Here is a 26,791-nt window from a genome sequence, read left to right as displayed (position 1 = left end):
GTGATATAAACTGTCTTTTTGTTTTTTTCACTGATATACCTATCACAGCTAAAATACTTCTCATGGAGATGTTGGTGTATAATAAATTAAGGAGATTTATGACATGTGCATGCATTGGACTACTCTGTTTAGTTCTGTCATTTGATCAGAGTTAGTTTGCTTACCTCATGGCTCTTCTGGGACATGTTCATATTAAGCAGGTGCTCTTTTACTCTGTTAAAATGCAGTTTTCCTATTTCCATGTTTTTTGGGGTTTTTTTGTTTTGGTTTTTTGTGGTTTTTTTTTTTTTTTTTTTCCCCAAATATGAAATTTGAACTAACTCCTAGCTTAGTTTGGCAAGAGTTTTAGGTCAGCTGGAGACATGTAGTTACCCTCAGTAACAACGTTGTTCAGCATGGAGAAAATGAAGGTTTCTAGGCAGTGAACAATATATTCAGAGCACAATTAAAGAATCTTTTTTTTTTTTTTTTTCGTGTCAGATTCAGTACTAGATGTGGCAGCACCATCATTGTGGGGTGCATGGCTTGGGTTAACATTTCCCTGCATTTATGTAATTTAGAGATTTACTAAAAAATGATGCAACAGCTTTCAAATTTAAATGAGAGGTGTTTAAATGAGAGGTGACTATTAAAACTCTCTGTGATGATTTATCAGAGAGGTATTCTTTCTAATAGGAGAATATCAGTAAACTATTCAGTAAGTAATTTATTTAATAAGAAGAACTATTTTCCCTCCTTTCTTTCTTCCTGTTCTTTTTTCTATCAGCGGGAGTCTAGGTTGGAGCTGACTGTTACACCATCTTTCTGGAGTGTTGGAGAGCTGATTTGTTAGAATCAGCTGAGTGTTCTGCCTCCCATCAAGCCAACAATGAATTGAATTATTAGTGCCCAGGACAATTTTTTTCTGGTAGATACTGGTAGAGATATCATGACAAGTGATATGTATTAGACTATCTGAACAATCACTCTCAGAGGAAGAAAGGAAACATTAACCCTATTCTATACTCAAAGAAATGGAGCTGTGGTGCTTGATTCTTATCTTAGAGAGAAAAAGTCAAATCATTTACAGCCCCAGTTGATTTATTCTCGTCCGCAGCTGATAAGCAAAACCTACTGTGGACAATACTGGTTTTGGTCCACTTCTACACTGCAGAAGAGGGGTCAGCTTTTTTGCCAAAGGTTAGAGGGTATTGTAGTGTTTGCCTGAAATTCCAGCCACTTCAACTGAAATCACAAAGTTAGAAAATCTTAACATGCTGACACTTTCAAAGGTGGTTACGTGAGACAAGTAGTTGGAACTGGGAAAGAAGGAAAAGTAACAATGCAATATTTGTAATAGTTATAAAACTGCCAAAAACAGTGCGTGAGTGCAGGGCAGATTCCTTAGTTTACTTTCCATTTTTGTACATTTAATAGTGCACACAATTATTGTTCGTTAAAACGGCAATGTCATAATGATTGTTTAAGTGTTCTGAATTGTCCCTAATTTTGTCCCTAATGCTTACTGTGACTGATGGTGTAACACCCTCACTAGTGCAGTTTAGTTTCCAGTAAAGTTTTACAAAAGTTTAAATATGGCACTGTGCAGAATGAGTAACTTCTTTTTCTTAAAACATTTTTTTTTTGTGTGTGTATGCCTTTTATGGTCAGTACATTTTCTTACTGTAGATTCAATAAATCAACATTAGTCCAATTAAGGTAGAGCAAATGAATGCAGCAGTTCCATGATACCCAGGCACTAAGGCGTAGCTGGTCTGGGTTTAGTGATAAATGCAGAAAATAGCACTACCACAGAAGTGAAAATGAGGGGTTAGAACTGGATCACTGCAGGTAGACACAACATATATTCCCATTCATGGATTTATTGAACTACATCCTTACCCTAATCACTACTCTTTTCATTTGCAGTCTAAATATATTCAGAAATAGTTTAAATCTGTAAGTCTGTGCCAGATTTGTTCTCTATTTAACAGGTATTCTCTTTCTGTTTCTCTCCTCTCCCCCATGTATTTGTATTATTTCATTTCAACCTTCACTGTGCCAAACTAAACCAACATAGACATTTCAGTCCATTTCAGTACCATTCTACACTTGCTGGCCATTTTAGGAGCCCTTCCTTCTGTGTTCTCATTTAAGTCCCTATATCTTGTGTACAGGTGCCCAGAATTGCAGGTGTTATTGCAGTTTGTGTATTACCAGTGCCCTGTATCACATTATATTTATACTTCACTACTCGGGCTAGAAATTTCTCACTGATTGTGTTTTAGGATTACAGCTGCTTTTGTCGTAATGATGGCTCTGTTGACAAATTGTCTTTTTTTTTACTCTTTATTTTTACAACTGATGAGGCTCAGATTAAAGCAGAAATCCTTTTTATTACTCAAAATCTTTTCAGTGCTATACCATTCTGATTTCTCTAGGCCTCAGAGTCCTTCTTTTATGACAGCCTGATCTTCTCTTTTGATACTAACAGCAATGCCACCAGTTTTGGGCTCCAGCAAATTTTGTAGAATTACTATTAGATTTTTGTGCCAAAATGATTAACAAAAATCTGAAGTCTGAGACTGACTTCCAAGAAATTCTAGCAGTACTGCCCTCGGTTTGATTCCTCCCATTTCCTTTTTGTCATTTCCATACGTGGTCTGCACCTCACCCACCACACTGATTCTTGTCTCAAATCCTATTTTGTCTGGCTGAATTACTGATTTTCTGCCTGGCACACAGAGTTATATCAAAATTCTTAAGTCAGATGCAGGAGAACTAAATCATCTCCTGTGCTGATAAAGCCCACCACATTTCACCCATGAGAAACAAGAGTTATTTTGTCAAAGATTAGATGAATCAGACTTGATCCCTTCCTGGTAAGCCTGTGCAATACTTATTCCAGTCTCTATTCACCTCAATATATTCTTACTTACTTTCAAAATTTGTTCTGAAGCTGTGCCTGCTATTGAGATCAGCCATGACAATAACTAATTTCACCTTTCCCTCCTCTCTTTAAGTATAAGCCTCGTGTTTGCTTTTGTATTCCTCTTGCATGACAAAGTTATTAAAAATCTGCCTTGCTTGCAAGGCCTCCTGTAGGTCAGAGAGAATGGACTTCATGAGAGAAAGGGTGTTTTATGCTGAAGGAAGCGGCATGAATTTAAGAAAGAGGATGTTTCATATAAATCAGATTATTTTGCAAATTATATAGCAGTAAGTTTGGCACATAATTGGGGTACCTTCATGCCAGTAGCTGTGAAAACAGAAGTTTCTGTGAGACCTGAAGCCTTCATGAGGGCATCAAGGAACTGTGGCTATTTACAAGTGTGAACACCAAGCTGGAGACTGAAGAAGCAGTGTGACAGGAGCAAGGTCCTCTGCTGCCCATTCTCTGGGCCCAGGGGAGACCAGGCCAGGCACCACATCAGGGCTATGGCACAGAAATGTGCACCCCCAAGTGGCTTTATGTCCCTAACTGTGTGTCCAAGTCACTCCTTTTGGGAGGTGGCAGAAATCCCTCCTCTGCTGGTGTGGGCATCCACTGGAGCACAGCTTCATCTGGAATGACACTTGTGCTGTCAAAACCACCTGATAGCTTGGACTCACATATTAAAAACCTTAACTGTGCTGGTTTTACTTTCAAAGAAATTTCCCTCATGTCATTCAGGAATGAGAATAAAAAGAAGAAGACTGTAGATTTTAGCTTCCTGTTAAATCTACTAGGGAAAATTGGAATCCCTTGCATCTCATTGTTTGAGGAGGTGTTGACCTCTGAAATACAAACGGGTAACACAAGAAGAAATCAGTTGATTCTACTCTATAATGGTTCCAGTTTAAGGTGGAACTCATCTGCTGTACTGTGGGAGTGGGGTTGGTGCGAAGGGAAGGGAAGGGCAGGGCTCTGACCCTGTGACAGCCAGATACACACAGATATGTGGAGCAGTTTGCAAGTTTTCTTAAGCAGAAATATTTGTGATGAGCAGCTTATACTTCTCCAGGCTCAACAACTTGAAACTGGGGATAGAGTGTTTCTACTTTCATTTGAGCCATTGCACTGAGCTGCCAAGAGCAATGAGGTCCCTAAATTTGTGCCAGTTCCTGCTCAGGAGATACTTCCAGATATTAAACCAGGTTGGGTTCCAGTTTAAAAATAGTCCAAATACAATCCCTAAACCAAAACCACAGACCTTTAGAATTCAATTCAGTTCATACCCTCTGTAATTCCTTGCTGGGAAAAACTCCTGGCTGCTGAATTTTAATCTAACATAGGAAAAGTTTCTAGTACTTTTTACAAGTTTAAATGGGAAGGAGTTGACACTTATTTTTCTAAAAGCATCAGGCTGGTCCTTCTTTTGCCTTAGTAATTTTGAAAATAACATATTCAACCTGTCCTATTGGCAATGGAGAAATTTAGCTATTTCTTCCAAAAAACATTTGAAATCTCAATTATTTTTTGATGGTTGGTTTGGGAATTTATTTCTCTAACTTCTCACAGTAGATTGGGAAACACTTTCTTTTTCCAGATGTATTCCTTCACAGTTTTTTAATTGATGATAATAACCTGTGTATGATGTAACTGATGGTCAGATTCAGTCAAGAAAATTTGGAAAATGCTTTCTTAGGGCATGATGGTATTTTTTCCAGATGAATATATATTGTTTAGCTTGTGTTATGAATGAGTTTATTTTAATAAAAGTGAGGATAGTTCACTTGCCTCATATGCAATATCTCTTGAGACATGAGTGGGATAATGCTTTGTAAAAAAAAAACCAAGCAATAATCCTAAATTTTGGGAACTAATTTTAAATTGAAATGCAGAAACAAAGAGTGATCTTATATATGCAAGATGACTTTCATGTTCCTGTCTGAAATTGCTAAGTGTCTGCAGTGGGAGTAATAGGAGAGAATTTCTAAGAAGGTTAACTTAGATCCTTTTTCAAGTACAGCTGTAGTCCAACAGAGAAATTTCAGCTGAAGGGTTTTGCTTACCTCTTTTTTGTTAGTTTGTTTGTTCTGAGAAATAATTATTTTAATCTTTCTATGTCTCTATTCTGTGATTCCCATGCATACAAACATATTTCTGGAGTGAGTGATAGTACACTTGATCAAATAAGATCCTCAAGGAAAAATTAGGCAATTACTCATGGTCAGGGTGGAATAAGTGATTGAAAAGATGTAAATGTATTCAGAAACCTCAAGGCATGATGTAAAAATTATTTTATTCAATTCTTGTAGTCAACAAGGACAAAACAAATAATGGATTTACAATACAAAAGATAAAATATAGCTCAAATAACAATGACAATGGTAAAACTAGAGACTACACAAGTAATGGAACAAGCTCCCAGGGAAAACTGTGCTGATATTAATACCTGAGACATTACACTGTCAATTAAATTTTGTTGTCCTGATTGTGATATTTTACAAAGATATGACCTCAGCAATGTGTTGTCTGGGCCTCTTTCTTTCCCCAGTCTCCCATGTATTCAGCTGATTTATACTCAAGGGCTTTTTATCTCCCAGCACCCTGCAGTCTTTTTATCTCCCAGCATCATGAGGAGAAAACCTGCACTACTTCACTTAACCTGAACTAGGTGATTCTCTAAGCTTTTTCAGAAATGATAAGGTTTGGAGTTATAATGAATTATATCTGTTAGAATACAATGCAAATGCCATAGGATATAGGGCAGGAATTAATTTTGAAATGTTTGCACTCTTTACAATACCTTTAAGCAAGAGACCTGTTTTTCTAGAATGCAATGTTTTAGCATAGTATTTTTTTTTTTTATAGCATGACTTTTATAGTATGACTGAAATGCTGGTTTAATATTTCAGCCTATAAAGAAGAGCAATAACATAAAGTAGGGCAATATTACAGCCTGATTAAATATTTCTAAAACATAACTTTTGATAACAGTGGTTCTACCTATCCAAAACTATCCTCTGTCAGCTGTAGGATTGTACATCTTGGTTCATATTGGTCCATGAAGTAAAAAACTCCAGTGGAGTAACTTATGAGCTGAATGTGCCACTTGGAAATGTATTATTTAAATAGCCTCTCTTGTTAAGACTGTGGCCTAATTAACTTGATTTTACCCTTTGCCTTTCAAGAGGTCAAGCTTGACGTTTGAGGAGTGAGTGTTAACTACTGTCCTTCTAGAGGCTGATTAATGTTCACAAAGCCATTTGAAGATTGGCACTTAGTGTGTTATGGTGATGATCTTGGATAAAAACACTAACAAGCACTGAGGTTCTGTGTTTCCTGAGCAGCTTGCACCCTGCCACATCACTGTTTTCCCATTTTGTGAGTAGCAATTACTCAGTTTGGTCTGTGTTTAAAAGAGTATGCTTCAGCAGTTTTATTTTTGTTCCATCAGTCTGACTTTGGGACTCTAGCCCAGAGAGGTAAAAACATAATTTACAGATTAAGACTATTTGTAGGGGAAGAAAATAATGTAGGTGGTTGCAGTTAGATAAGTAAGGTGCAGTTTTCATCATGAGTTAATGACCTTTGCCCTCAACAAGTCCATCTGGGCTCCAGGAAGGATTGGGAGTGGGAAGATTTGCCCACAGATTTCCCCACAGATCACCATGTTGTCGCTGCCAAGCTTAGAGCTGCTGATTGCCCATGGCAGACCAAGAATGGAATAGAGAGTGGGCTGTAGACATGCCAAGGAGTGTTCCCAGCCTGGGGCTTATTGCATAGGATTTTGCCTGTGCAGAGTTGAATCCAGTGGCCAGTTTCTTCTTCCTCACATATTATTTTCACAAAGAGGCAGAGGAAAGACATTATTTGGCAATTTAGTGCATGCATGAATAAATATGCATATTTTAAAGGAGGTACAGTTTGTAGAGATGCAGAAGGGGAGGGAGGAGAGGTGTTGCTGCTAAGGTGGGGCTGTAGTAGTGGTGGCACCACACATATTTTCAAAGAAGTCAAGGACAGATACTGAGTGTGCATCTCCTGATTCTTGGGCAAGATTCTTCAGCATAGCTCAGAACAGATCTGGCGTGAAAGATGAAGCTCTAGGATGTGTGATATAGTGAACTCCTTCGCCTTAATCACAGATTTTTTTTTAAATTGATATTGATATAATTTCCTCCTGTGTCTCAGTCTGTTACTTGTTTGACATTTTGAGTATAACTGGGACTGATTCAAAGCAAGTGGTTGAACTTAGAGTGCTTTTGTCCTGTTCCATTTTCTGTGGTGGCAGAGGAGCTGAGTGAGTTTAGTTCACTTTCTAGGTAACTGGACCTTTGTCCTCCCAGCTTTTGCATTTTGGAAGCTGGCCTGACTGACTAGGCAGCAGTGTCAGGCAGCCAGCTGTGTGATACCCCGCCATGGGGGCACTGAAGGCAGCCTAACAGCCCATCATAAAAATGCAGCAGAGCAGGCATCTCATATACAGACACCTCTGATGGTGAGTACAGATGGTTTGCACGAGTAATTCAGCTGTAACCTTCTTTTCTAATAGAGGAATGCCTTGGTACCAGGATAAAGATTATTTTCCTTCCTGGCTTGACTGTTGGTTTGTTGGCATCTTCATTTTTTCATTTGGTTTTTCTCCTTATAGTTATCCTGCTTTTGCTCACTTGGAAGACCAAATACTCCCCAAAAATATGTTCTTTACTCCAGTTGTCTTACAGAAGGGCTACACAGTTTCTTTTCAGTATGGTTTTAAAGATTTGATTTTAATAAGGAGGTCCATGTCTGGGAACAGGGAATGGGAGCTGCTTAGGTAGTAAGGGGTAACCTAAAAATATCCATAGACTTCCCAGGTTATGGTTTGTGGTGTTTTTCATGAAGGTTTTCATAGGCTCCTTTAAGTTTTGCTTACAGATGGAGCCTTAGCCAGCCTACTTAAAGCAGAATTAATTTGCACTGACAGTTCCTCCTCTCTTGTGAATCAAAACAGCATGGTCTGGATTTCAAATGGTAACCAGAGTATATTCTGGATGAAGTATCCCACAGAAGGTCTTTTAAGAGGCAGGAGTTATAACCTGTAATACAGGCTGTGTAACTTCCTAATAAAGACAATGAGTAATTAGAGGTAAGCATTTGCTTTTTAACAAGAATCCCTTCAGGAGGAGAAGCAATAAGCTGGTGCTCTCTAAACCAGTCGGAGTAGGACATGAAAAGTCAGCAGTTCTGCCATGAAAGGCAGTTTCTCACTGCCATGCTTGTGGGAGGTGACATCAAGGAGATGCACAAGCAGGGGCAGAGCAAATGTCTGATTCTTCTGCACCCAGGAGCTTCTGACCCCAGCCCTCAGAGGTCTGTGTCTGAGGTGCTGCGACAGTTATTAGAAAATGTGCCAAAATGTAGCATTTGGCAATAAACCTGGCCAATGGTACTTTAGGGCTAAAAAGGGTGGTTGCACAGAGTGATTGCTTTTACACTGCTCTTTATAAAAGCTGCATATCTACCTCCCCCATTGCTACTGGCATTCTTCCGGATTTGTCTGGAGATGAGATTAAGTCTAGTTTCTTTGAGGGTTTAAGAGAGAAAGAGCGCAACAGGTAAAGGAACAGGGTGTCAGCATGGAACAGATGTGAGAAGGTGCTTGCCTTCCTAGTCTGAGCTTAGCTGGCCTTCTGTCTGTGCCACTTCCTGTGTCTGCAGGACTTCAAGTAAAAATTGTGAGAAATGCTTTTTTATATGGTGGTTTGATAGGTATTTTTTAAGTTTTCATGTGGCCATCATCACCCTCTGTGCTTTGCAAGATGTCAGGAACCTGACAGAGAAGCAGTAAGAAAGTTTTGTGTAATATGTTTATTGGGTAAGCAACCTTCTACAGATTTTTCTTAATATGTCTACTTCCCTCTTTTTGTATATGTTTGCTAGAAGGGACCATAAAGACTTCATAGGGCCCAAGCAAATTTCTCACATTAATCAGCTAACATTCTGATATTCTTGAAGGTCTTTTCCAACATAGACAATTCTATGATTCTATATTGATGTTCAGGGATACTATAAATATGCCAGAGCATAATTAGAGATATGTGCTTGTGAACCTGTGTCTTTTCTTCCTGAAAGAATAGGTGGGGTTTTTTTGTTTGTTTGTTTGTTTGTTTGTTTTGGTATGATGAATTTAAACCCTTGTTTTTCCATGCAATTTCCACTCTCAAGGAGTTTTCTCCTAGAAGTGCATGACAAATTCATATGAAGTGATTCCTGACTTCTGTATATGATATTCCAATTTATCCATAAGGTTTTAAAACTACATTTTCTTATTGTTATTGATTACTGCTTTTTTTAGTACTGGAAATGGTGGAGAAATCAAATGGGAAGCAGAGAATTTTCATGTTGCCCAGCAGTGTACTGTGACAGATTGCAGAGGCAGTTCAGATTTAGTTATAATCGGCACCTGTTTTGTCACAAACAAAAATAGGCTGCTCTTGAACGAGATGGGAAACACTTATCAGCATGATGATCTTTGTAATATTTCTCATTTCCTAGTTGTATATAAGAGCGCTTTTTTAAAAACTCTCTTTGTATTTTGGCTTTCTGTTTGCTTTTGCAAACTACAGTGTTCAGCCTTCAGGTCTGGTCTAAGCAGGAGAGGTGCAGTGAAATCTCTGAATTTACTGAGGGCTGCAAAGGGAGTTATCTTTACAAAGTCAGCCTGCCTGTGTGGACACCACTGGCTCCACTGGTTTCTTTCAGTTCCCATCACCACTGAATCTCATGCCTACTTAATGCCACCTCTGGACTGCTGGATCTGTTGGTAGTGATTAGTGCAGGGCTTTATTGAGTTGTGCTGCAGTAGTCAGGGTGCTTCTTTCACCACTTTTATTTGGGAAAGTGGAAGAGGTGAATTTTAGAGTGGCTCCTTTATTTAATGATATATTAGGGAGAGGATATGCTTTTCTGACAAAGCTGCAGTCACTTTTAAAGCAAATCTGGGGAAGTTACTGAAGAGCTTGGGGCTGCATATACTATGAACATCCTAGTGCTGGAGTTTCATGGAATCCTTGTTTGTCATTGCATATTAAAATTTATTCTCAGCCTTGAGAAACTTGCAGACTGTAGGATGTGCTTTTATTTCCAGTTTCCCTCCATAGCACCATTATGGATCTCTCAGGTTCAGAGACATGGTATTGCCTTATGTTCTCAGGAGCTTGAGTTGATGGGTTTTGCTGCATGCTTAGCAATTTCTTATGGTTTCTATTCCAACTAAATCTGTGATCAGGTAAGGTAAAATGCTGAAGCTCTCTTGTAGCCCTCTGTTGCTAGGCAATTTTGGTGGCTTTTGTTCTAATACCAGTTGAGCCATCTAAAAAGAACTGTTCCCTAGGAAAGCAAATTACACGATTGGCAGCAATATTACTACTTCATTACTGCACTGGCACTGCCAGTGGCCTTCCTTGCTTTAAATTACGCTGTTTCTTTATCATGTGCCAGAAGGGTAGCCAAAGTCAAATTATTGCTGGCAGACCACAGGGATCAGCAGCATAGAAAACCTGACAATCACTATATTTCTGCAGAATTAGGTGCTCTTCTTCTTATATGTTCTTGTATTACTGAGAGAATTTTTGATTGTGGATATAAAAATGGTCATGGCAGTAGTTATTTTTACTGTACTGCATCTTCAGGAAGAAGCAGAAATTACAGTGCTTCTCCTCCTGAGAGCTAGTGAGAATTAGTTGCTCTTTGGCCCTTCTCTTACTGGCAAGTAATAATCCCAGAGGAGGCCATGCCAAGTGGAGATGATATTTCCAAGGTCCGTATTGCACCCTTCATTTGTGGATCTTGCTGCACTTCTGAGAGTGCAATGGTTCTTTCCACCCGCCTCCTCTCTGATTAGATGTTATCATCTCCATTCTGTGAAATTCAGGAAAACAACTGAAGGGATACATGACTCACACTGAATTAAGCAGCAGCTCAGGAAGAGAAAGCACAGTTCTCTTTGAAAATTGAATCACATGACTCCCAGGTGCCTTTAAGACAGGGAGATGTGTTTGAACCCCTCTCTCCCTGGGACTTTGCAAATCTGCCTCTCAGGATTCTGCATCACTGCTTCCCTCACCTCAAAATTGTTCTGATGAACTTCAGGATGCTTTTCTTGATGAGTTTCAGGGTGCACAGGATCTGTTAGTACCACCCCTGGCGCAGAGACTGGCTCCTCACCACAGGTGTCTGCCTGCCTCTCTGCGTGGCAGCATTTTTACCAGGTGACTGTGTTTGGACGGCTGACTGAATAATATGATTGATTTAAGCTGAGTCCCTGCTTTTCAGATATTTGAGAATACACAGCAACCTTATCACATTTATTATCTACTTAATCAGGTCTGTTGAAGTTTTATTTTGTAGAACGATTGTGCATAGCTGACATACTTGAATGAAGTGTCTCATTTGTGATTGTCTTTCATATACATTGCCAATTTCATGGATCCAAGCCTTAAATTTACAGAAAAATTACTGTTTAACTCACCTCATCTTGATCCCCCATAGCATCATGAATGGATTTTGTAAATAATGGATTGGGTGGTTCCTAATTTCAAACATCCCCTTCATGATAGGTATGGCTTTCATACCAGTGCAATCTTTTTCATCTCTTGAATTCAAGAACTTCACAAGAGAGGTCAGAATGACCACATGCCATTTTAAAGACACAGTGGGGGATGAGTAGTATCAACACAGCAGTTTAGCAGAGTGAGGGAGAAAGCAGAGCTTTCTCAAGATTAAGGGCAGTACCTTGCCTGCAGATGTGTATCACTCTCTGCCTCCTGTTCTAGCTTTGTGGGCACGATGATCTTATCTCTGTGTTACTCACTAGTGTTCCACAAAACAATCTATGATAAGAAATTGTATTAATCTTTTCCTTCCCTTCCAAGTGGAAACCACATGGAGAAGATATCTATGTGTAGTATATTTTTTAACATCGGGGGGAAATATAATGACCCCGTGGAGCAACCAGCCAGTTTCTGTTGAGCTAGTGGCCTTCTGTTCATACTGTTCTGAACAGTGAGGTGACACAGCAGCCTGCTGTCTGGTCTGGTGCACTGGTCCTTTCCTGGAGTCTGTCTTGCGTGGAGAAATCCCTGTTGTCCATATTCAGTTCCCCACAGCAACTTTGAAATTTAAATCTCTGCTGTACTTCAAGCAAAACACTTATTGAAACATCATCACATAATCTGTGGCCTTTCAAGACAGGCTTATGAAAATATGCAAATACTTATATGTTCTTGACACAGCTAAAAGAAATTCAGTCCTGATGATATTCTGTATCCTGGGAAAAGGTGTTTAGAGATGGGGTACAAAATGAAGGCACAAGTCTTTTCTTCTTTCTCACTTTTTTTTCCCCTCTTGTTTTCTACTAATCCACAGAGGAACAACATAACATGTCAAATCTGTTTACTCCTCAAACAGTCTGGGATGCTTGAATATCTTTATTGTAACTTAGGAAGCAACTGACAGACAAAACTGTGTTGGGTAGACACTAAAAATACACACTGTAGAAACCACATAAACTCCCAGGTACAATGAGCTCTTTTTTTTTTTTTTTTTGCCAGTGCAATTTATAATGAGAAATGAACTACACTGCTTTCTCAAAGTTCCAGCTATAGATCAGCTAGAAACTTGAGGGACTGCTTGTATCCTGAGAGGTGGCATATTGATTTACAGCTCCATGAATTGTGCCAAGAATGGAAAATCAACAAGATCTTCACCTGCTTTATGTAGGCTAGACATCTGTGGCATGCCTTTCAAAGGTGATCTCTCAGTGGCGTAATTAAAACCTGATGGTGAATAATCATGATGATTTGTGTCCCCACATTGTAGCCCTGTGGCTGTTTTTATGTGGTTGTAAATGTGGTTGCTCCCTGCTTGTGAAAAGGATGGTTAGAAAGTACTGGGCTTAAGGGCTAGAATTTTGCTCTTATGCAGAAGGTCTCCAAATTTTTCCAAGACTAGACCTCTGTTTCAGTTTAGAACTAGTCAAGTTGCAAGTTAGTGAGAAAATAAATTCAAGAAGTTTTTAATTTGTAAAACTGAGCAGCCTCTAAATTTGCTCACTCTGCAGAGAGAGGCAGTGCTCTGATGTTGGAAATACAGACTTGGGGCTAGAGGGAGTGGTCAAAGACAGCAGTTTGTAGCTCAGTCTTTGGTCTCTACACATTAGCAACAACAGCATCACCTTTGCCTTCATCCTCAACTCACCTGTCAAAAGGAGAAGGAAATTATTGGGACAAGGGTTATCCTTCATCAGATATTTAAACACTCTGAGCAAGACACAGATTTAACTAGAGCTGCAGCCTGAAGATTTTTCCATTGAATTCTATGATTTTGTATTAGTGTGGATAGAATTTTCAAGGCAAAAAAAAGGCTACTGCTGAAGCAGATTGGATTCCTTTCTTTTCTCTACTATCTGGATGATGGTTAGAGTTTTGAAGAAGTTGTTTATCATTTGGTTTTGAATTATTCCTAGGATTTGTTTGTACTTTAAGATATTCATCCTGCCTTCTAAAAGGCCCAACTTTCTCAGTTTATATCAGTAACAGTGATTTTTACTCTTTCATTTTGAAACTGAAGTGCATAAAACACCATTCATTGCCTACTTATAAATTAAGGTGGAGAGAGGTGGCATCTCTAATTCTGCATGCAGAACAGTCAGCGTAGTAGATACAGTTAGAGACGGATTATCATAAGAAGCATGAGTTAGAAGAGATGATCAATTTTCTGAGAATCCCTAGCCTTTCCATTAATTTTGATTTATTGATTTTTATGAGCAGGAGCAGTGAGAAGCTCAGGCTTTGAGGAGGATCAGAGAGGCCAGTGCGTGTCGAGGGTTATTGCCTTGTTTCGTGCTGTGATTTATACAGTGAAGGTACTGGCTGCATTCTTCTGCTTGGTGTTATTTTATTTCTACTCATCATTATAGTATTTCATGACTTAAAGACAAGTGCCCTCTGAGAATCTGTTCTGTTGTGTCTCTGACATTATTACGGGCTGAAGGTCTGATTGTTGGAAGTGCTGAGCCCTTGCAGCTCCAGTGGAATGAATGGAAGCTGAAGGTGCTCTGAAAAGCACGCCTGAGGCATTTTATTCTTCTGAAGGGATTGAGTTGTTCCTCATAAATATAGGTCCCTGCTTTGACTAATTCCCCCTTGGCTGCAAGTCCTTTGAAGTAAATGGAGTTTACTTGATTAGAATTAAACCTGTGCTCCAATTTAACTCCCATCTTTGCCATGTGGCTGAAGAATTTATTAGATCTTAGTACATCTGATGTTAAAATTAAGCTTCAGTTTTGCTTTCTAACTGGAATACTGCATGCTGGGAAAAATCAGAAACTTTTTTTTTTTTTTTTTTGAGGGTTCAGGTAGATTCTGCACACAATTCATGTGTTCTGTTACAGCAGAGGTAACTGAACACACTGAAAGGGGAGTTTTGTGGCTAGAAGAGGTACCAAGACCAAGTGTCTGCAGCTGGTGCAGAGAGTCAGCCAGCATGAGCCATTCACATCCTCCTGGACAGAGTTCTAATTCTAAATTGTCCAGTTCCAGTGAGAGAAAGCGGATGTCAGACAGTGATTCAGCCCTGGAAATATGTGATTTATCCCCGTGCTTGATAATTCTGCTGTTCTTGAAGAGGAGGAAGTTTGCCTAAGTAGTGGCTGTTTGATCCTGAAGTAAGGAAAGATGATGCTGTTTAAGCATATGAGTGACTGACAGAAAAGTTCAAAGGAGCACTCATGAAGGGGTGAAAGGGAAAGCTGAGAGATTTGGGGACTATGTATATAAATAAAGCTTATTCAGCTTGACTTTTTTCTTTGCCTTTTTAAGAACATAGATATGCAACCTACTGAAGTGGCCCTGCAAGCCATGGCAGAGTCTGAAGATTCTGTTCAGTCCTTGGCTAAAGAAAGGCCCTTCTCTACTCAGGTTGCTCAGATGTGTCCAGAGGTCAGCTTCAGTCCTTAGTTTTTGAAAATTCGTTTTTTGCTCAAGGAGAATCACAGCGCACTCCTGCTTTTCCATTTTGGGATCATCACTACAGTGCTCCTTGTTTTTTTTTTTTTTTACTTCTTTAAAGCCAGTATTTGATTAAAAATTAGGATGTTTGGGGACTGTATTTTTGGTTTTGTTTGGTTGGTTTTTGTTATGTTTGTCTCAGGTAAGGGATAGATTATAGAAGATCCATTTTTTTTTATTCTGGTTATTTTCAAAGAACAAATTTAACCAGATATATTCTCATCTCTGTATCTGTCAACATTTTCCTTGTTACCTCTGTGCAATATGGTAGATCATCTGCTATGTCAGCAGAGCTTCACATTTCAGTGTGTACATTGATCTCATCCTGTTTTGTGAGTAATGGGCCCTGGTGTTTGGTTCTCAGCAGGCAAGATGGACCATGCTGTTATAGCAGTGGGGAAGGCTCTTCTTTTGATGAGGTTTTTCCCTTTGTCTCTCTGTCCCAGACTGAGCTACAAAACTTGGCACAAATGACAAACATTGAGAGAATATTCAGGCAAACAGGTAGTTGATTCCTCTTCTTGCTGTCAGTCTCCTAAAGGCAAGGCTCTATATTGGGTTTTGTTGTCTTTAAGACTGTAGACCAAGGCTGGCTTTTCACAGTAGTGTTTTGACATCCTTTGCTCAAAGAACTGGAACTTCACTCAAATACGCTGCTTTCTAAATTTCATGGCTGATTGTATTTTACGTTTATTTTTTGAAGCTCCTGCCTGTACATGTCTTATTCCACCCCACCTTGTTTTTCTGTTTTTAGCCAGTGAGACCTGCAACGATTTCCATCCCATGTTCTTCACCCATGACAGATCGTTTGAGGAGTTCTTCTGTATCTGCATTCAGCTTTTGAACAAGACATGGAAGGAAATGAGGGCAACTTCAGAGGACTTTAACAAGGCAAGAAAAAGGGTGGGGTGGGAATTACTGGGCAGAATGGTGAAACAATGCCATATATTCTTCTCTAGAGGCACAGGGATTTACTAATTCCCATTCTGCTGAAAGCCTAGAGATTTATCTCTTTGGATGCTTTGCACATTGGAATGCCAGCATTTAGAAAGTGGTGGATAGAGGATGGGAGATGTAAGGAGGTTCATAGACCTTTTTCAGTCATGTTGCAGTGCAGACTACGAGACTAAAATCCTGGCTTGAGGCGAAATTCTGCCTTTTTATGTTAGCAATATTATGCTGAAATGCTGCAGCCTCCAAGGTTGTAAATAATGCAGAGAGAGTACTGCAGTGATAATTCTGTGCATCCCTTTCATTTCATGTGAGCATTAAAGTGATAAAATATTCAAGAGTGGACACAATCATGACAGAGTGTTGCGCAGTTTAGCCCGTTAAAATAAAAACAAAAAAAAAAACCAAAAACAAAAAAAACAACCAAAAAAACCAAAAAAACCCAAAAAAACAAAAAAAAAAACAACAAAAAAAAACCCCAAACAAACAAAAAAAACAAAACAAAAAAAAATAAAAACAAACAAAAACAAACCCAACCAACCAAAAAAAAAACAAGCAAAACCAAAAAAAACCACAAACAAACAAAAACCAAACCAAACAAACAAAAAAACCCTGGAAAACAGTGAAATAAAAATTCAACCAAAAACCTCCTCAGTAAGAATTCTGGAAGCTTCAGCCAATCTCCTGACCCTCAGAAAAGCAATAAAGAACAGGTCTGTCTTAGTGGTCCCTAGGCATCCAATTTTTTTGCCTAATTTACCATGAGGTTGAACAGTATCTCTGGCATTTCTAAGAATGGCAAACTCATACTTTTATGGCCAGCTGTCATCCTTGTCTTCATTGGGATTCTCTGACTGGATCTTGAGCCTCTCCCTGGGAGGTACTGGTTTTAGAACTGTTGGTTGGGAATGAAAAGTGAGTCTGCTGCTCTGTCAGCACGTGCCTTACAAGTGCTCTGAAGTCACCAGGCTCAAACGTTATGTTAGAGTTAGGAGGAATGATCATGCCTGACTTCTGATTGGAGCTGTCTGTTATTGAAGTGGCCCCAATGTCCATTTTTTACTTCAGAGTGAAGGTGAATTTTTAGGTCACAGTGAGGAATAACCTTTGTTGAGTTCTTTCAGGCAGGTTAGTTGGCAGCATTACCAGAGCCCTGGCTAAAGAGAGAAAGCCCAATATGCAGCTCGCAGCCAGATGACCTAGAACCTTGTTCTCACATGGAATTTGTGACATGCTTCTCCTACCTAATGATCCAGGAACACAGAAGGAGCAATAGCAAGATAATTCACTGAACCATATAGAGTTGCTAAAATCAGGAGGTTAAAAAGCAACTTTATAAAGACTAATTCATCTTATGTGGTTGTTTTGAATAAATGTATTAACAGCTGCCTATTACTTACAGGCCTTCTGTCTCAGTAGAAGAAGAATTTGTCTGCATAATTTCCCACAACTTGAGTTGAAAAATTATTAGCAATCCTAGGAAATTCAGATAAATAATCGTTCCATTTCTGGCACCAACCCAGGTCACTCTAAAAGGAAAACAAAGAAATTTACTTTGCGATGTTAGGCATTGCTGTGGAGGTTCATAGGAGATCAGGGAGTTTTTTCTCTGATATGACTAGTTTGCTACTTGTGTTTTCTGTTGCTGATAGTCCCGTGACTTCACCTATCAGTTCTGTCAGGTTCAGTAACTTTGGCACTGTATCTTACTCCATGCGTCATTGAAGACATGGACAATTCTTAACTCTGTGGGACAAACCTGAAACATTTGCCATTGGGCTACCAGAGTTTGTGTCTGGTGGTAGCACTGTGCTGCATGATCCTGAACCCAGGATGTCTGCCTGCAGAAATCATTCTTGATTTTTTAACTGTTTCTGTTAAGGGGAGGGAACCCTAAGCTCTTGAGTCTCTCATTTCTAACACTTCTCTAATTATGTTTTCTTATCTAAATCCTTTCTTAGAGTCATAAGGAAATTCTTGTGCTCTTATCCACTTCAAATGACATGTGGTGGTGATGTGAATTACTCAGCTGATAAACATCTGAAGGGATCTGTGAGTGAAGCAAACTGTGTTGTTGTGTGGGCTTGTGAAGCACTTGAGGGCTTCTGGGGGCTGACACATTGTATGGTGGTACCCAAGGTTTACCCATCTGCTTGTTGGGTGACAGCAGCCAGAGCAGCCCATGGCTTTACCAAACTAATCATCACCATGTTTCATCCTTACCTGGCAAGAGGCTTTGGTGATCGCAGCAGGTTAGTGTTCTGTCTGCATCGTCCCTGCGTGCTAAGGGTACCCATTTCTGTGCAGTCACTTTTGAAAACTTGGCAGACAGGGGCCACGTGGGCCTGAAGAGCATTCTGCCTGTCCTTTCAGAAGTGAATGGGAAGAGACCAGACCTCACAAGATGCAGTAATTTACTTGTGTGAAAAAAAAAAAAAAAATCTTCCATCTTCTCTTTGTGTTACTATTTTTCAGTTTTAATAACTTGATTGTCATGGTAGTGTATAAAACACCAATTTGTTATGGTTTACTATCCCCCTGCCTGATGGGATCATTTGTTTTATTCCTTTCTTAGTCCCTTCCTTCCTTAAAACCACCAAAACAAAAGTAGACACTCTCAGTATATTGATTGGTAACTCTTGACACCTGGACATTCTGCTAAAAAATCTAGACTGCTTGCTTTGATGTTTAGTCATAATTGAAGAAAAGGAGCTTTTCAGTTTAATTTCAAACTTTTGATTAATCACAGTAACTTGTATTTTGAGGGTCTGTAGGAGGTCTGTGTGCACATACAGAGAATTATTTCCCCCTCTTTGAATTGGAGAGTGACAGGCACTAAAAGAGGCGAGGTGATTGAATTTCTCCTCAGGTTTTAGTGCCTGCTCTCAAGGGCTCTTTAAGCCACATATTAAGACTTCCTTTTGATGACAAAATGGCATACCATGCCATCGTGATTCTTCAGTTCATGGTGAGGAGATTCCACATAAGTTTGTTCATTTTTAAAGTTTCAAAAATAATTAAACCAGCACTTTGCTCCCAGTTGGAAGAATTTTATGGTATTTTAGTGAGACATTTATGATCTCATGCTTTACCCAATTCTTATTCATTAAAAGACACGCATTTTGTCAACTATTGCATGAGAAAAAGTCCTTTGATGTCTATGGTGATAGTATGACACTGTCAGACCTAAAACCTTTTTTTCAGTCTCTCTGTGTGCTAGTAGATGTCTGAATAGAATAATTCAGACAGGCAGCTAAGCTTATGCCTTTGTAACATTTTAAGACATGCATAATTCATGTTTTGTGAGTTTCCTAGAGAAATAAGTTGCAGTTGTATAGATAGACATGCAAGTGGCAACAATTCCATTTGAAACCTTTTTGTTTTTATTTGAGCCTACAGATGATCAAAGGACACTTTACAAGTTTCTCCAAAGTCATTTGTGAGCAGACAGCATGGCTTATGGCTTTGAAAATATAATCTAGTCTCCAAGCTTTACATACTTCTACATGTTTTATTAAAGAAGAAGAAAGTGTTGTGTATTGATTTTTGGGGTCAGTGCTGACTGTAAGAAACCTGACCTGAGTTATCTCACATCTAGCATCTAGAAACCTTTATCAGCAGCCTGCCCATTTAAATAGATGCCCAACAGTCAGATTTTCATTTCATAGGGACCACCCTACACTCTGCTCAGGGTAATCAGACTCTGCTGCCACACAGACTGAGAAGTACTTAAATTGGTTTGGGGTTTATTGTCTCTTTTTAACATGATAGGTGGAATTCAAAGTACCCGCCCAATAGTAAAATTCCTCCCATCGGGCCAAATGAAAGCATACTTCCAAAGGAAAATTTTTTGTTGATCCCCACTAAACGTACTTTAGCAAATGCACCTGGATTGCCCTAATGTGGATTTACATTGTGATTGTTATCTCTTTAGTGGTCTTCTTGTAAAGTACACATATTGTTTCTTGGGATACAAGGGGACAGCAAGTACAACATTGTGTAGGGGACAAGATTATTCTCTTAACTCTAGTTTCCAGAGATTTCAGTCATCTGCTTATTGTAGGTTTGAAATTCACATGCTAATAGGAGGAAGGGTGAGCAAATGGATTATTTTAATTGCAGCCATAACTTGTCTTATTAAACCTGCAGAACAGAATGAGCAATTTGCTAATTCTGTACCTAGTGTTGTACTATCTTAAAAAAAGCAGATTAAGGCTAAAAATAACTGCTTCCAGTTCCAGTGTGGAAGGAAAAAGACTTTTTTTTTTTTCACTTGGCTAGCCCGGTGTTGAAGCTGCATTATAGAGAATGGGCACAATGTGGCTGCTTTTATTGGTATTAGTGTAGTTGCTGGGTTTTAGATGACCAAAAATGACTACTCATAACAAGATGCAGATTATCATTCCAACATGGCTAAAGTTAAATAGGAGAAACCAAAACTGAAAAAAAATTTGTAAGTACTGTGATATAAGGTGCTTGAAAACAAAATCCACTGCATTCACTAAAATTACAGGTTTGAGGAATAGGAAAGTGGGACATTGTTGGCTAATGATGTTGCCAGTGCATTTTTCTTGTTGCTTAGATATTTAGTTAGTTTTCCCTCTGGACATGTGTTTGAGATCATCACAGTATAAAACATGAGCTTTTAAATGTTTTGTGGAAACGTATTTTGTAATAATAATATGTAATAATAATATATACTATAGAAGAAGAAGAAAATACTTTGTAATAAGAAAAATATTCTCAGAAACCTCAAAAAAAAAAAAAAAACTGGTTTCAGCATTCAACTACTATGCATTTCACAGTGGCAACCTGCTGAGGCACAGCCTTTGTGGTATCTGGCTATTTCAGGGACACACCAGGCTGCAGCACTGGATCCCCCTGCAGCAGGGGGGGTTCTGCTCAGAGAGATGATAAAACATGTCACTGACAGGCATACACATAACAAACTGCCTTTGTGGTGATCAGAAGAGTAGAGGTTGTTCACAGCGGCAACAGATGCAAACAATAAATGCCCTACGTGAGTCCTGTAATTAAATAGCAAAGCAAACACGGAGGCATTTGATAACCACAAAAGATGTTTATGGCTCATGCTCAGGCTCTGCGAACATTTTTCCTTGCTCACTGACAAGATAACAGAAAAGGTAACCAGGCGTAACATAAAAATGAAAAATACCATTTCCTTCCTCGGTGGAGGTTTGGAAATGCCATGCCACAGGTTTCTCAGCTTCTCTGGTGTTGTCATGTTTTTGGCAGCTGTAGGGATGAATAACTGGGGAAGGCTGGGTTCAAAATATGACTAAGTGTTCAAGGACAGGCTCTTAAGAAGCAAACTTGTGTCATCGGTGGTTTATGTGAAAATGTGTGGTGGGCCAAACCCACCATCAGGTAATGCAAATTACCCACGAGGAAGCGAAGGCCTAGGGGGTCATTTTGAAAGGGTCAGAGCAACAATGTGAGGAGTGGGTCCATTGCAAACTGGGGAGATTCGAGGAGCAGACTCTGCATAGCTCCTGTCCAAAATGCCCCCCTGGCTGCAGCCTTATTGACCTAATGCTAGTCCTTGCCATGGCAGCTCTGTGCCTGACCTGGAAGTGACAGGGCTTTGCATGACTCCAGTGGGAGCAGCAGGTCCCCAGCACGCTCAAGTGATCCCCTCTAGTGGCACTAACAACATTCGGCACTTTTCTGCTCCTGGCAGCCTTGGCCGAGTCTTGATAAACCACATTGTACTGGAAGGAGGCAAGGGCACCCAGAGCTGAAGTGCCTTGGCAGTGAAGCAGCTGCAGGGTTAAAATCAGAATCAGGATGTCTGGCCACTTGCTCCAGCCTCCTCCATCACCCTGCCACAGATGCAGTAGCAGCTCCAGCCCCAAAGGGATGCTTTCCTCTCCCTCTGCCTCTCTTTCCCACCACCCAGCTGCCCAGGGAGGTTTGGAGAAGGATTGCAAATGGTAGCTTCAGAAAATGAAAGAAACATTACCTCAAACAAGAGAAAAAGTAATTCAGACAAACTTGAGAGCAAAATCCTTTGGTCAGTCTTTAAACCTGTTTGTCACCTCCTTTTCAATGCAATGAAAGAAGAAAGGAAAGGGATGGTAAGTAGCTCTTCACAGGTGCCCTCCAAAGCATTATTGTTTTCCTATGGGTCTGAAGCGGATGAATTTAACTTCTTTTGGGAGAAGCTTTGGAAGGCTGTTCTGTTTGGATTTTACTGTTGGGAAATGCCAGGCTAGTGGAATGATTGCACCTCTCTGTTAGCTTTATTGCATCTTCCCTTGAGAATGCTTTGTTTATATCACTCAGGGATATTGCAAATAAATTATTCTCACATAGAATGAATTCAGTATTCCCCAGGCTGGGGCAGATTAGCACAAATTAAATCCCATATTTTCACACCTGAGGCCAATAGCACTTTATTAACTTTTATTGGAAACAGATAATTGTTATAAATATATTGTATCATTAATTGTGTAATGCATGAATTTATAAAAAAAATCTTGTGGCAGTTAACATTTTGAAAGTCTGCTGCATAGATTACAGAGGAAATTAGACTTTTTAATTGATGAAATTACTCCCTTCAAATATTATAGGAATCTTTTAGAAAGCATAATTTGGGTGCAGAAATATTGTCAGGTCTATTCCATTAATAACCTCTTCCTTCAGAATGGTCTTTTTTGAACAGTGCAATTGAATGTGATGAAGAAAGAGCCTGTTTAAGACCTTTCCCTAGCATTTGGTCAGTGCTCCCTCTATGCTTTTTATGGCCTAGATATTCCAAATGTATGCCTTCATCAGCTGCTCACCTAGGAATGGTTCTGTTTAGTCTTCTCCATTTCTGTGCATTTATCTCCACCTGTCAGATCTCCAAATGTGTCCCATAGCACTCATCTCCAGCTCCTGGCTGCAAGAACCTGAGAAGGGGTGTTTAAGATGCTGAAGAGGCATATTTCCATTTACTGAGGCATCAGTCTGTAAAAATCAGAATTAAGTATTCATACCCCAAAAAATCAGGGCTGTCAATCTCAAAAGAACTGAACAACAGTATCACATTTTTAAATCTAGATGGTTGCTTCCTTTTGAAAAATTTTCAGTCTGAACTAGCATTGTCAAGAATGCAAATGCATTTTAAAAACTAATTTGTGAAAATTAAGTACTTAGACTGCATAATGAAGCAGTCTAACTTGCCCTTTTTCTGCACTTTGTAGCTTATGAACTACTTTTCTAGTTCAAAGACATTTTTCATTTAAAACAGTGTCTTTACTATTTTTTTTCTTTGCCACAAGGCTTTGGAAGTCCTTAGTACTAGGGTCATATCTAGTTACAGATGAACAGTCCTTCTCCAGTGATCACATATGAAATGATTTCATGGAGGGGCATAGCCTTGAAAGGAAAATAATTTTCAAACTTGATTTCAGTCCATTTATATGCCCAGATGGGTACACCAACAAAGAGATTGATTCTTCAAGCCAAAAATCAAGGAAAGGGAAGGACATCTCAACAAAACATCTGTTAATTGAAACAAGAAAAGAGTATTTTAGTGTAATCCATTCCTAGACCAGCAGCTTGTCTTGTCCTTTCCCCAGTGATGACAAACTGCGTTGGTTTCAGCAGTAGAATCTCTTATTTGTGAAAAACCTAGCCATTGTTGGCAGAGGGGATTTTATCCCCCAGATTTCTAGTGAAGTCTGTGTGTTACTGTAGAATACATACAGGTCTGTGTAACACCATGGAGATGATAATTTTTAAAGCTGCTGGTACTTCATACGTTCAAAGCACTCTTCATTTTCATCTCAGTGGGTGCTGATCAAACCAATAAACTTTCTCAGCCTTGAAAAAGATGACTGAGTGGAAAGCCTGATAATCAGAGGAGAAACACTGAGTGTAGGTTATCTGTGCTAACCGCTCTTTTTCTACTCCACAGAAACCTTTTGCACTGGAAAAAAAATGCCTCAGTTGCATGTAGAGTGTGCTAGTGGTGAAGGGAAATGATATAACATAACTGGAACTGTCACCAAAACAGCATATTTTGTGATATTGCCCCTGTCATTCCTGTCTAAAAGTGTGGATAATAATCAGATCCCAGGAACCACTCTTGTCTCTGTATTTTTATTTATTCTTTCTAGGATGTGTTTTTGTAGTACAGTTAAATCAGAGGTGCATGGCATATGGCTTTTTGCTGCATGAATTGCTGCTGATGTGAATGTCAGTGGGCATATAATACCAGATTTTCATTTTGTGAATCACAATGCATGGAATTCAGCCTGAGAGCTCCCCAGACTATAGACCTTATTATAGGCAAATAAAAAAGGGAAGGAAGGGGGGAGAGGTGATGTCTCGGATATTTTGTTTCAGTTGAAATGAGGTTATAGAGATGAATGATGCAGCTGACAATGAGATTTTTATAGCCTCTCTCGGAGTAGCAGAAGAGCTTGTATTATTGTTGGTTTGCTTTAAGTAATTGTAATCTAAATAGCAGTGTGGTTGAAAAGAACAGCAGAAATCTTTCATATGTCTCTTGTAAGCAAAGCCAGGGTGCTTATTTGTTTTTGTCTCATCTGTCCTTATACAAATGCCCTTCATTGTTTGCATCTTACGTCTCGGTATTGTCTTGATTGAATATGTCAGTCACCATTAAAGAGGCGTTTGCCAGTCAGTGGCTGCTGCTGCCTGCCTCTATTTTTAGCACATGAGGTAACTGACCAGCAGCTGACAAGCTGATCCTGCTACCCGATGCACCAGTGGAAATTAAGGTTGGCTGTGATAGAGACAGATGGGAGGGAGAGCTGCTGGAAGGCAGCGTGAGAGGGAAGGAGAGGATGGTGTGTGGGGGCAGATGGGCTCTCCTCTCCTCTCCCCACATCAGCTGTCTCAATCCATATACACACCATGCACGCTGGGCCAACGCAGGTACCTGCCTCTGCTGGCTCCCTCTGGGTTACCTTTATTAGGTGGTCACAGGTTAAGCAGGGCCTTGGTGTGCTTAATGTGAGCTGTCTGCAAGTGCCCAGACACTGCATGAGAGGGAAAATGGAGGGGGTGAGGGGTTTAGCACATACTTTCTGAAGACAGTGTTAGGTTTTGCCCCACAGAGTATTTGGCCTTGAGACCAGAGCAGTGGCAGCTGTTATTTGGGATGGTAGCGAAGCTTAGGCGCATGAACTTGGCTTCTGCCACTTTTCCACTGAGAGCTAAATAGCTTCCTAGGGGATGGATGGTGTTGTGTGTGCCTCTGAAAGTGGTAAGGCTCTTTTTTCTTTGCCTGTTCCCCTCTTCATTGTGGATTTGAATAGTATGCAAAAAGTCTTGTGGATTTATTGATTATTAAAATGTAATTTATTTGGAGGTTCCATCCCACTTCCTCAAGTTACCTTTATATGTTGTTCATGGTAAACAGAGAAGCAAGGCCCCCAGTAATACATATGAAAGCTGAGGAATATCACCTTAAAAGCTGAGCACAGGAATGGAGACAGATTTGATACTGTGACAGTATATTAACCCAAACAATGGGGAGAGGTGAAGGAACAAGTATCAGAATCCTTGAAAAAGACATTTGTGTAGATGATTAAAGATCTTGCCATGTCAGCTGAAGATATTCGTGCCACGGCCATGAAATTGAAATGCTCAAGAACCATTCCTTGCATCAAGAATGTCAAGTCTGCTTCTATAAAAGACTTCTGTGACGGTATCTGGAAAAACAGCTTTCATGCAAGCTTTGAATTTTATGGCTTTTTTTTTTCTCTGAAGACTTGTCTTCAGATTTCAAGCATCAGTTTTCTGTCTCAGGGAAACTGACTGATCAGAACCTCAGCAGCAAGAGCTTAAAAATTGCAGTTCTATCCATTTTTCTTGACTAGTACATGCTGCCTAGAACTTCTGTTGTACTTAACCAAGAGCCCAAAGGAAACCACAGATCTCATCATATCATTGTTACATTGTCAGCCTCTTCAGAAGCAATTGACCAGCCATTCATCGTGAAAATAACATCCCTAAAGTCACCAAGTGGAAAAATGAAACATATTTTTTTGTAAAATCAGATGTGTGAGCTAAAGAATGTAATCTCATAGCTGTCAAGATTCTGAGATTCTTTCCAAAACCTCATTTTTATGTAAGCTAGGGTTCTGGAAATTGTTAAAGGACTGTTACCTTCCCTGGGGATCTGGAAGTTGTTAAAGGGCTGTTTTCTTCCCAGTGATTTTCTTTTTTGATCTGATTGTCATAGAACTGATACTTCTTCTTCATTTTAAGGCCTATATGTGATTTTTTTGAAAGCTAGGACTGGATGTAGCAATCTTACTGAATTTCTCTCTCTGTTCCTTTAGCTTCTCTCTGTGTTCAGTACTCCAATCTCCAACAGGATTTATTCCCCCAGACTTTCTTTCTGCCTGTTCTCTTTCCTTGGAACAATGGTTTGCCTCTTTGTACTTCCACGTGCCTTAAGGAGGGTGTTAATGGCTTTTCTCACTCTCTAGCTGGGGACACCCCCTGACTACTTTGGGCAGCCACACATCAGAAAAGACCCTTTCAGGTCATAGAATATTGGAGGCTAGGTTTTGGAGCCAGGATGGGTGTTATTGGCAGCTATGTGTTTTCAGCAGTGGTAGAAAGCTGAAGGCCAATTAAAGGCCATTAAAATTGTAAAATCAAAATTACACACACACATGCATTTCTTCTTCCTAAAAATTGATCTATATGGACAAAAAAGTCTTACCTCAGAAGCAGTGGTATAAATACAACTTTTTAATAATGATGACAGAGAACAAGATACTCTTTTATCTAGCCTAATTCTGAGCATAGTGGACTTCAAAGTTTAATTTACTTAGAGAAAAGAACTGTCTCCACCAATCTGGGAGATGGACTTCAGGTAAAAGATATTTTATGT

At 39.5% G+C, this 26,791-nt stretch overlaps 1 protein-coding gene across 8 annotated transcripts in view; it reads left to right on the top strand.

Moving 5' to 3' along the window:
* ELMO1 (engulfment and cell motility 1) overlaps positions 1-26,791 on the top strand; it is a 302,722-nt gene that overhangs the window by 183,461 nt on the left and 92,470 nt on the right. For 7 of the 8 annotated variants that reach the window (XM_041407809.1, XM_041407811.1, XM_041407814.1 and 4 more), the window contains one exon: positions 15,713-15,849. In XM_041407809.1, coding sequence (XP_041263743.1) covers positions 15,713-15,849 — 137 coding nt within the window. Of the gene's footprint in view, positions 1-13,738; positions 13,815-15,712; positions 15,850-26,791 lie in introns of those variants that run through there. The other variant, XM_041407816.1, reaches the window with a different exon arrangement.

The sequence above is a fragment of the Onychostruthus taczanowskii genome, unplaced genomic scaffold (genome assembly GCF_017590055.1).
Source record: "Onychostruthus taczanowskii isolate IOZ18803 unplaced genomic scaffold, ASM1759005v1 scaffold28, whole genome shotgun sequence".
In the NCBI taxonomy this organism is placed as follows: domain Eukaryota; kingdom Metazoa; phylum Chordata; class Aves; order Passeriformes; family Passeridae; genus Onychostruthus; species Onychostruthus taczanowskii.
This window is presented reverse-complemented; position numbering and strand designations above follow the sequence as displayed.